The 10,875-nt window shown below is 35.1% G+C and overlaps 1 protein-coding gene across 2 annotated transcripts in view; it reads left to right on the forward strand.

The window, feature by feature from the left end:
* Window positions 1-8,798, forward strand: part of LOC129741414 (protein unc-79 homolog) — a 43,917-nt gene extending 35,119 nt beyond the window's left edge. For both annotated transcript variants that reach the window (XM_055733136.1, XM_055733137.1), the window contains 8 exons: window positions 5,617-5,961; window positions 6,020-6,198; window positions 6,453-6,607; window positions 6,673-7,004; window positions 7,066-7,446; window positions 7,510-7,709; window positions 7,900-8,332; window positions 8,411-8,798. In XM_055733136.1, coding sequence (XP_055589111.1) covers window positions 5,617-5,961; window positions 6,020-6,198; window positions 6,453-6,607; window positions 6,673-7,004; window positions 7,066-7,446; window positions 7,510-7,709; window positions 7,900-8,332; window positions 8,411-8,704 — 2,319 coding nt within the window. In that variant the 3' untranslated portion in view covers window positions 8,705-8,798. The remainder of the gene's footprint in view (window positions 1-5,616; window positions 5,962-6,019; window positions 6,199-6,452; window positions 6,608-6,672; window positions 7,005-7,065; window positions 7,447-7,509; window positions 7,710-7,899; window positions 8,333-8,410) is intronic.
* Window positions 8,799-10,875: the final 2,077 nt, after the last annotated feature.

The following is a 10,875-nucleotide window of genomic DNA, read 5'->3' on the forward strand; positions in this document are numbered from 1 at the left end:
CCTCATTTTCCCTTATAGCTTTAAAAAATATCTTTTATCCCAAAATATCGCCAATTTTAAATTTATAGGTAACTAAGTAGCTAGTACCTTGCTAACCGGATTTAGCTTTAAAAAAATAAGATTTTATAGAATTGAAAAAAAAAAAAACAATCTTAACCATCTGTACTGGGAATAATCTTTTTGAAATGGGTAATTTTCTGAGATGAACACGTTTTGATATATGTTTGCTTTGATCATTGTTCATACCTTCATGAAAATTCATCGATGTTGTTATCTAGGAGCTATATTTTCAACAGTTTTCTTAAAAGCCACATAATTAAATTTTGTAAACTTTTATACCACCAAATACCATATACATATGAGGCCCTCAGAGCCAACGGGGTAAAATGTAAAAATGATCAATTTTGAGTTGATGATGTCAAAAGATTTTCCATCATTCAAAACTATATTTGGTGATTGTTTTCAGACTTCTCTTATTTTATTTTTTATAAGTACTTTTACGTTTGAGCAAAGCAAATCAATCCGTACATCATTAAATCTAATTACCATTTCATGTTTGCAAATTGATTATGACATAGTTTCTCGTGAGTCCACATAATTATTTAAAAAAAAAATATCCGTACACTTGTGCATAGACTGTTTTATTTTCTTTGTTTGTCCTCAGATCACAGTACAGCCTTCATGGATTATTTCTTACGTTTATGCCAAATTAGGGCTAATTTGATTGAATATTGTTTAGGCTCTTCGAGATTTTGTGACCAAAAGTCAAATTTTTTGGATAATTTCAGTACCGTAAACTAGGGGTACTTTGATCAACATGATTATTTATAAAACACGAAACATAGAATTTTCGAGCTTTTTATCAATCTGCATTTTCTGAGACTATTCTAGCAACTAAATTTAACTTTGCGCTGAATTTTCAGTATGTTAACGCAAGGTTATCGTCATAAAACTATGTTAAAAAAAAGTAAAATTCACGCCTGTTCTGGTGATGTACTTGTTACATGCTTAAAAAAAATATGATGAATAAAACAGTGCAGTCCCAAGCAACCAAAAGTCTCATATTTACTTGAGGGAAGGCATTGAAAGTTGCATATTGGCTGACAAAGAGAATCAACTGCCCAATTCCCTTGACTGAACTTTATGTACTCATTAATGAACTTGAAAGTTGCAAAAGTGATTTATAAGTACGTTGTTAGGAACTTAAGTCACATAAAGGGCACAAAAGCGCTCAAAACGGGATTTACTAAGTCTCAAAAAGTGCATTGAGGTGCTTTCAAAATCACATCAAAACTTCACATTTTAGTTTCAGTTAGAACAACATATAGGCGTGGTCTTGTGGAGCGTGTTCGATTCTCACCACGAAGGTCGGGGTTCGATCACCAAGTTTTTTTTTAATAAGTAATTTGGTACTTGAGTGACCATTCTGATGCGATATATGTATGTAGGAAATGTAGGAAAGAACCCAAGCAACCAAAAGTCCCATTAAACAGGTACAAACACGCTTACTCAGCCCCATCATTGCACAGCAAAGTGGTCCAAAAGGGCCTGAAATGAAACTTTTTTCCTGGCGACTTTGTCTTTCATTTTAACTATTAGATGTCTTCAGAACATTTACTAGTAAGATTGTTTACCATAACGAGAAAGTATCAAAAATTAGTCACAGCCTACTACGATAAAAATAAAAACACTAACTTTTTTGTTTGAAGAGATAGAGACAAAATTTATTCTACAAAGTTGTAGATATCATCAAAATATGAAACTTAGCTGAAATAACAAGAGCTTTATCTCTATTCAGTGCAGAGTTATAAAGCTTTTAGTTTAAAACATATTTAAAATTTGTTTTTTGTACTTAACTATTGTAAATTTTGAACTTACATAAATATGATGTTGACAACATTTATTGCGATATTCAATACGCACATTTTGCACTAAATCTTAAGTCTCTACGACCTTGTCTACCGAAGTTATCGCAATTTCAAGTTTTATTTTTCCTTAATTTCACGAATTTCTAGGGTAAAATGGGGCAAGTGGATCCATAAACTAAATACCACATCTTGAAGTATGATTCAAATACTATAAACTTAGCCAGAAACTACTTGTCTCAACGCGCCCGTTTTTGAGTATGGTCGGCTTAAATTTGATGAATTCTTAGATTTTTACGAGCTGTACGAAATTAATAGCGCCCAGGGATGAAAAGATAGACACTTGATGTCTTGAGCAACATTGTTCAGTTTTACATGAAGCATATTCTAGTATCAAAATTTTTGCCAAGGAGTCCACCGATAGCGAGATAAAAATGCTAACTTTTTTGTTTTTCAAATTAGGGCTTTGATGTCTTCGACAAAGTTGTTAATCAGATCAAAATACATAAGTTTGTTGAATATGTCAAAGTCCTATCACATCACCCTCAGGAGTTACAGTCAAAGTAAAAAAAGCTCTTGAAAAAACTGTTTTTTGAACCTGACACGTTGTAGATTGGATAAAATGGATCGCTGTCTTTGAAACAAAGTTGTGACAAGCCACGATCTACAATTGTCTCATACATTATGATAGGTTTAGAAGTTACTGAAGCTCTATAGAAAGCATTTAGTGTATTTTATTGGCAATTTTGGAAGGCTCGTCCATCGAAAAGTGCACATTTTCGCAACACCTCCTTTTTTGTGATTATTTTTGATGATAAGCGAAACCATTTCCATTTGAAATTAGCGCAGAAATCGGTGGAACTAGTAGAGATTTGAATGATTGAAAATACACATTTTATGTAAAAATTACCTATTTTACTTATAGAAAAAAAAATTGATTAATAAAATGTTGCAGCTTTCTTTTATACATTTTGTTTTATTAAAAGGCATATACATTCGATTGAAACTTATGACTCGACGAAAAGACAAAAGCAAATAGCTTGTAAGATTGGTTACTTGGATACAGTTACTTGGAATCAGTTGAAGCAGTTATATTGTAATGACAAAATTCTATTATTCATTTATATGATATCAAATACAAATTTAGTGCTCTACCAAATTTAACAGATCCATTCATTTTTTTGGGGTTTAAATGATTTGAAAAATCGAATTTAAATGTCTTTTAATAAAACAAAATATATAAAAGAAATCTGCAACAATTTAAGAATAAATTAAATTTTTTAACGTTTTTTCTATAAGTAAAATAGGTAATTTTTACATAAAATGTGTATTTTCAATCATTCAAATCTCTACTAGTTCCACCGATTTCTGCGCTAATTTTGAATGGAAATGGTTCCGTTTATCATCGAAAATAATCACAAAAAAGGAGGTGTTGCGAAAATGTGCACTTTTCGATGGACGAGCCTTCCAAAGCAATTGCCAATAAAATACACTAAATGCTTTCTATAGAGCTTCAGCAACTTCTAAACCCATAATAATGTATGAGACAATTGTAGATCGTGGCTTGTTACAACTTTGTTTCAAAGACAGCGAACCATTTTATCCAATCTACAACGTGTCAGGTTCAAAAAGCAGTTTATTCAAGAGATTTTTTTTACTTTGACTGTAACTCCTGAGGGTGATGTGATAGGACTTTGACATATTCAACAAACTTATGTATTTTGATCTGATTAACAACTTTGTCGAAGACATCAAAGCCCTAATTTGAAAAACAAAAAAGTTAGCATTTTTATCTCGCTATCGGTGGACTCCTTGGCAAAAATTTTGATACTAGAATATGCTTCATGTAAAACTGAACAATGTTGCTCAAGACATCAAGTGTCTATCTTTTCATCCCTGGGCGCTATTAATTTCGTACAGCTAGATTGATGTTCTGCACCACTGTGCATTGATATGAAGTACGTTCTATGCAGCTTAAAATTTAAGTTCTTATTGATACTTTCCAGTTCCAAAACAAGTCTTAATAATCTTCTATTCAGCTTCCAGCGGCCTCTTAATTCAGCTTCCGAAACATCGCAAAATGAGCAAAAAAATCTCTCTCTATCTCAACTGAACCGTTGGCTTCGGTTCATATCACCTTCTCTCGTTCATTTACTGTGTTCTGTACCGGTGCCGCCATGATGCCACGTGCCGGATTTCAAACTCTACAAATTGCTTAATTGCTTCTTTCCTACATTTCCTACATATATCGCGTCAGAATGGTCACTCAAGTACAAAATTACTTATTGAAAAAAACTTGCCCGGCTTGGGGATCGAACCCCGACCTTTGTGGTGAGAATCGAACACGCTACCACGAGACCACGCCTAGATGTTGTTCTAACTGAAACTTAAACTCGAAGAGGTGATTTGATTTTGAAAGCACATCAATGCACTTTTTGTGACTTATCAATACCCGTTTGAGCACTTTTGTGCCCTTTATGTGACTCACCAAATCCCGTATTGAGCACTTTTGTGCCCTTTATGTGACTTAAGTCCCGTATAACGTACGTATAGATCACTTTTGCAGCTTTCAAGTTCGTTAATGAGTACATATAGTTCACTAATGGGAATTGGGAAAAACAAGTCACATACAACGTACATATTAATCACTTTTACAACTTTCAAGTTCATTAATGAGTTTATAAAGTTCACTAAAGGGAATTGGGCAGTTGATTCTCTTTGTCAGCCAATATGTAACTTTCAATGCCTTCATTCAAGTAAATATGTGACTTTTGATTGCTTGGGAAGCAATTAAGCAGTTAATCGAGTTTGGCATCCGGCGCGTGGCATCATGGCGACACCATGTACTGCACATAGTAAATAATCAAGAGATCTCGGTACTTGTACGTTGTACGTTTCGGTGGTTGAGTGGTTAAAGTGGTAAGACGGTAGTCGCTGGTCCACCGATGGCATGGGTTCTATTCCCATCTCGGTACTGTGTGTTACATGATAATCTTAATTTGTCCACGTAATTTATTCGGTCTGTAAAGCATAATCGGCTTAGACGGTGTATGTCTTTTAAAGAAGGTGATATAAACCGTGTTGTGTACAGAATTTCGATGTAATATTGAATCAGAAATCTTTGAAAATACATAGATTGGCTTACATCTTCCAATTGTGGTGAACCTTCTGTTTCTTCCTAGAATCCATTTCACTCGCCATCAACTTAACTTTTTTTTAAGCTTTTCAACGTCGCACTATCCACTTCGAAATTAGCCGAAAGAATCGGACATCGTCACATTTTTTTTTTTTTGCTGTGTAGATTTTGTAACATGTTGGAATCGATGGGGAATGGTTGAAAGATGAAAATCCAACTGGTCGTGTTGTTTAAAACCCCGTAGAACAGTTTTTAATCCTATTCCCCCGTTTTTAACCGCGGAACTGTCATTAGGCGAAGGAGAATCGGGGAGTTCTAGGAGGGTTTAAACAACATCATAGAATTTGCACACGCCATTTGTGTAATGTATGGCGGCCTTAATACGAGCAAAATAGCATCCGCTGTCGTAGAATCGTTGGTATTGCTATTCGTAATTGTTTTGTGCGCAAACGAATAAAGAGCCGATTGCGATGCATTTTTCTGTGCGTTCCGAGGAGTGAACAATTTTTTTAGTCCTTGAGTCATACTTTCTTACAGTTAAATTATGCAATTTCTATCCATTCTCTCTTAAAATTCGTGACTTAACGATCAACATAACATTAAATTTACCTTTAGAGTCTCGGAAGCAACAAAGATGACACTACCCTCAACAGCAGATGTGCTTCACCCAGGAAGCTTATAAAACAAGTGGCACTAGAGTCGCCTCCGCACAGTGATGATGTTCACAATACGGCACTGCGGAGTGTTTCAACTGACTTGAAGACTGATTCAGCTAACCGCGATCATGTTACTCGTCAACCGAGGCAACGATTGAGGAAAACCGGGCCTTTTGCTATTGGTTCTATAAGCACATCAGACGGTAGGCTTCGGTATGCCGGTTCGTGGCCACCCTCTAGCAAGGACGAGTCCGATTGCGAAGAACCTCCCGTGGCTGGAAGTAGTAATAGCTCGGATAAACCGGTAGGTTGTCATCTGAACTGTTTCTCAAACAATATTTTTACCAATGAAAACATTATAGAGTGCATGCCGTATTGGAGATGAATGCGTTTGCGAACGATGCTCAGAGTGTGGCGCGTTGAAAGAAGAATACACTGACGAGGAAATGGGAATAATGCTCATAATTTTGGGAACATTTATCCATCGAGAACCGGCCTTGGCTGCACCATTTTTACCAGACATATTGACCATAGTATCCAGGTGAGTACATCTAAAGCTTTTTAAGCCGGGATCATTTTAGTTAAACATGTCTGATTTGATATTCAAATGATACGCCAAGCCACAGAAAGTATTGGAGCATCCAATTCCACTGGTATGTGGCTGTTCAAATAGTACCCTCTAAAACGACCCCTTTTTACACATTGTAGGACTATATTAAGCGCAATAGAATTAGTTAACAAAAATCAAACAACTGCATTACATCCCTTATTTTGTATCATTATTTTCTTCAACAGGGTGGCACTCCACTCAACATTCCCTTGGCAATGTGAAAGCACCACTCATCTGCCGGGAGGTTCACAGTCTGTTGCACATCAGTTTATTCGATGCGTCCTACACCAACTGGCACCTAATGGTGTATTCTATCAAATATTCTTAACACAAGCTAATGGTAAAAAGTCTATCTGATCCTGAACTTTTTTATCGTATCACTAAACAATGTTTTCCTTATTCTAGAAACTGTTCGTAAGAAGTTCTACAAGAGTGTCGCCATTAGCTTGAATGATTTTACTGAATTGAATCCAACCAGTCCCGTGCAGCTTTTGGTAGAAACTTTGAACACGAAGAAAACTTTACCAGTAGATATGTTGACGGTGATTCTGAGGAATCTGTCAGAGTATCTACAATGTTTGGCGATCGACAGTATCAGTGGAAGCATCTGGTCAACGGCTATCCAGGGCTTAGACAGTCTATTCCGGCGTATAGTATTTATCATCCCAAGCTTGGACGAAGCAGATAACCTGCTTCATATTATGAATTCAATTCTAAAGGTTCCACAACTCTCGAAGGTAATAAGAGTTTTACGCTTATTTTTGAACCACTTGCTGATTTAGAACCTCCACTTTTTAGAACATTCTAGAGCCATTTTCAAAAATATTGAGTTACGCGATACAAAATCTTACACTAACACATAAAGTTTTGGTCGATTTGTGTCATCTCAACAATCGAGCATTTTCGAAAGAAAGAGACAAACTCCAGTTATGTCGCCAGATGGTATTCGAATTAGTGCAGGCTCTTAAGTTCAAAACCAATATACCGGATGGAAATCTACTGCTGTTGGTGGGTATCCTGCTACAAGATGCTGGAGGAGCAATGCCCTCAGGAATTATAGATGATTTACCGGACACCGCTCCGACATTCAGCTGTAATATCGCGGAGTATATGCGACAAACTTATTTGAACGATATCATGGAGTTTCTAGCCGATTTTCACACACTTAGCAAAATAAAAGTAACTGTTAAATAATAAACTCAAATGCATCCCTGCATATCAATCATGAATTCTCGTTTTCAGTTTCTTTTTGCATCAAGGCAAAACTTCAAAAATGGTGGCATCACGTCAGGTCTTAGCGAAGATACTCTGGGTGGTGTATTAAAAGGTGCAGTGGCGCAATATTTAGCCTTGGAAATGTCACGAGGAAATTCCAGAGACAATCGTGCAGTATCACGTTACTTGCCGTGGCTTAATAATGCACCTTCCTCGCTGCAACAAGGGTAAGAGTGATTTAGAAGTTCTTTGAATACTACCTATATATTGTTCCTTTGATGCCTAAGATCGATTTTTCTTTTCTAAAGTGAGAAATCCTCAAATTTCTCGAACAACAAAACTTTTTGCTAAAAACCTAGACTGGGCGTTACGGTATAAAGTACAATAGTTCATAAAGATACAATATATTTTTTTCAGGCCAAAAGAATTTACAGATTGTGTAGGCCATATGCGTCTTCTGTCGTGGTTGTTGATGGGCTCACTGACACATACTGCGCTGATGGGAAAACGTGGAGGCCATATTGGACAACATGGCGCTGCCGTTCATTACCATATGCAGCATCCGGTCAATAGCATGACTCAACCCGTTCCTCAGGAATCAAGTTGTCATATTGCAGATCACATACAAGTCATTTTTGCTGGTTTTGCCGAGCAATCTAAAACCTCGGTTCTGCATATGTCGTCCCTGTTCCATGCATTCACACTGTGTCAGTTATGGACAGTGTATCTCGAACAGATTGCTTGCGCAACCACACCTTCATCCGAAGCTCACAATATAACGATGGGTATACTTTTTGAATTTTGGGCCAAAGTTACCCCCTGCATCCTGCAGCTTGTATCACATTCAAAGGTAAAAATGTAGCTTCCCACACAATCTTGAAAGAATCTTCCAATACCTAAACATTGAAATTCTGCATTGTCATTCTAGCTTTCCGAAAGCGTTAATCTACACTTTCTAAGTCTGCTTGAAGCTTTGAAGGAAACACGTTCCACCATCCTGGCCAAGCTTTTGCCTTTGTGGACTCCAGTGCTATCGTCCAATACGCAACTGTCTGGAACACTACATGTACGCCTACAAAATTGCCGGGACGCCGTGCCAAACGCTACCGATCAGGATCTCCACGCGTCGGAAGCATTACTCAAGTGGTTACAACGATTACAGTTCAAAATGGGACAAATCGAGCTACAATCATCAACCGCCACACAGTTCTACTCCATCTAAATGTGTGATGTTAACGGCATCATTTCAATAAAAAGTATGTATTCCGTTTATCTGACTGTCTGGATGTAAAACCTAAAATTTATGTTAAACATTACATTTATTTTCTCGTTATTTATTTACTCCGATAAAGTATCCCTGAAGCTTCGAATGCATTTAAATTACTAAATTTTACTTCGGATGTCCGGACTTCCGACAGACTCCCGACAAAGAAAAATGAAGTGTTTTATTGCCAGTTCACCAGCGAGGTTTCCAAAAATCTTATATATAAATATTATAGGTATTTTCTAAGCTACGCGCCTGGATTTTCTAAAAAATCCCGGTTTGAGGTATTTTATTGAAACAATAGAAAAATTCTTTAAAATCAAAAAAGTTGAGATAGCGGAAATTAAACTGTAGAAGATTGGAATAGAAGACTGATGAAGAAACCATGCACAAAGTGAAGCAACTTCGCCAGTCACTAGGATGGAACCTTTCTCCAGCGGCTAGAAATGATTTATTTTGGTCACAGAAATCACAAAACTTACGAATAGAAGCATTTTGAAGAATATGATATGATAAATGACAATTTTAAGACTAGAGCAGCGGTCGGCAACCTTTTGAGACAGAAGAGCCAAAAATTGCAAATTAAAGAAATGTCCAAGTTTCAAAGAGCCGCAATTCATTTTATCCTTACTACAAATAATGGTGATCGCTAAGATACATTGCATCCTGATGTTAACTCAGTTTTATTATCCTTTTTCACAACGCCATAGATTTTCGTTGTTTTATTAAAAAAAAAAAAAAAAGAGCGGAAGCGATTTTATTTCTTCTGAATCAATACATTTTCATAACGGTACAGCGATACAGCGCAGTAACGTTGAAATTTTGGCGATTTTCCATTGTTACCTGGAAAAATTTATTATTTTAAACTTTGTTGAAATTCTTTCCGAACAGCCATTTCCAGATAAAAAATAATAAAAAAAAACTATACGAGGGTTTGTCACTATAATTTTTTCTTGAACATCTACAAATAAGCCTTAATTTTTTTTGGTTTTGAACATATTTTGAAAAATTTTATTCCGGGCCTTAGAATAAATAAACCAACAAATTTTAATTCAAAAATGCTCATTTTACGGATTGAAAAAAATTGGTCAATATTTGACAAAATTTAACAATCGGTCGCGAAATGGTGTCTATGAAATGTGATTATAAAATTTCTTTTAATTTTTTTTTCATTACAAGCATTCAGATTCAGCACTCTAGTTCTCATTTTGATTTCTGATAAAATAAAAAAAAGGTTTCAAAAATAAGATTTTTCGATAACGAAAATTTAAGTTTAAATTCTCAATTCTGTTCAAAATCGTAACCCTTCCTATTTGTTTCTTCTCCATACTAATGAAATATTAAAAATAATGTCTAAACCTCTGAGTCTCAAATATATCGTGGATTCAGATTGATCCTTCTGTCAAAGTTCCTATGAATTCTAATCACAAATTCATATTTTAAATTTTCATACAATTAGTGATTTCGAATTTAATCTATTTGATTTTTTTCAAAGAGATATTTTAATTTGTTGAATAAATTCTCAGTTTTCACTTGCAAATTTGTAATGTTAAACATTATAGTAGTTTGTTGGCGGTTCCCTGGCGTAAAATGTTAACCAATTTTATTGATATAAGATTCGTTGTGTGAATAATTTATTCTAATTTTTCAATATTTCAAAACAAAACAATTTCAAAAAGTCAAAAAAATATATTTAAAATACTTTTAATTCTTGACATATAAGCTGTATTTCAGTGAATTTTGGATTTTTAGAATTGTCAAAAATAGGTTCAACCGATGATGTAGAAATATGCAGGGTTCCAATGAAAGTATTGATAACTATCTCGGATCTTCCATAACAATAATAAATTTTAAATAACTTTGGCTTTGCTTCGCTGTATTTCATTTTTCAACGAACCGATTTTTAAACTCAAATTTTAGATTTATTTGACGTTATTTAGATCATCACTTTAAAGAACAAACCGAAATCAAAATTCTGACCAAGACTTAGAAATCAGAATCAACTTTTAGAACAGCCATGACGTTTTAAAAATAATTGCATAATTAGGAATTAGGTTTAGAATTTAAAAAAAACATGTAAAAGTTGTTAGAAGATTTATTAAAGTTTATGGAAGAAAATGCTTCTTTAC

This window comes from Uranotaenia lowii, chromosome 2 (assembly GCF_029784155.1).
Source record: "Uranotaenia lowii strain MFRU-FL chromosome 2, ASM2978415v1, whole genome shotgun sequence".
Classification (NCBI taxonomy): Eukaryota; Metazoa; Arthropoda; class Insecta; order Diptera; family Culicidae; genus Uranotaenia; species Uranotaenia lowii.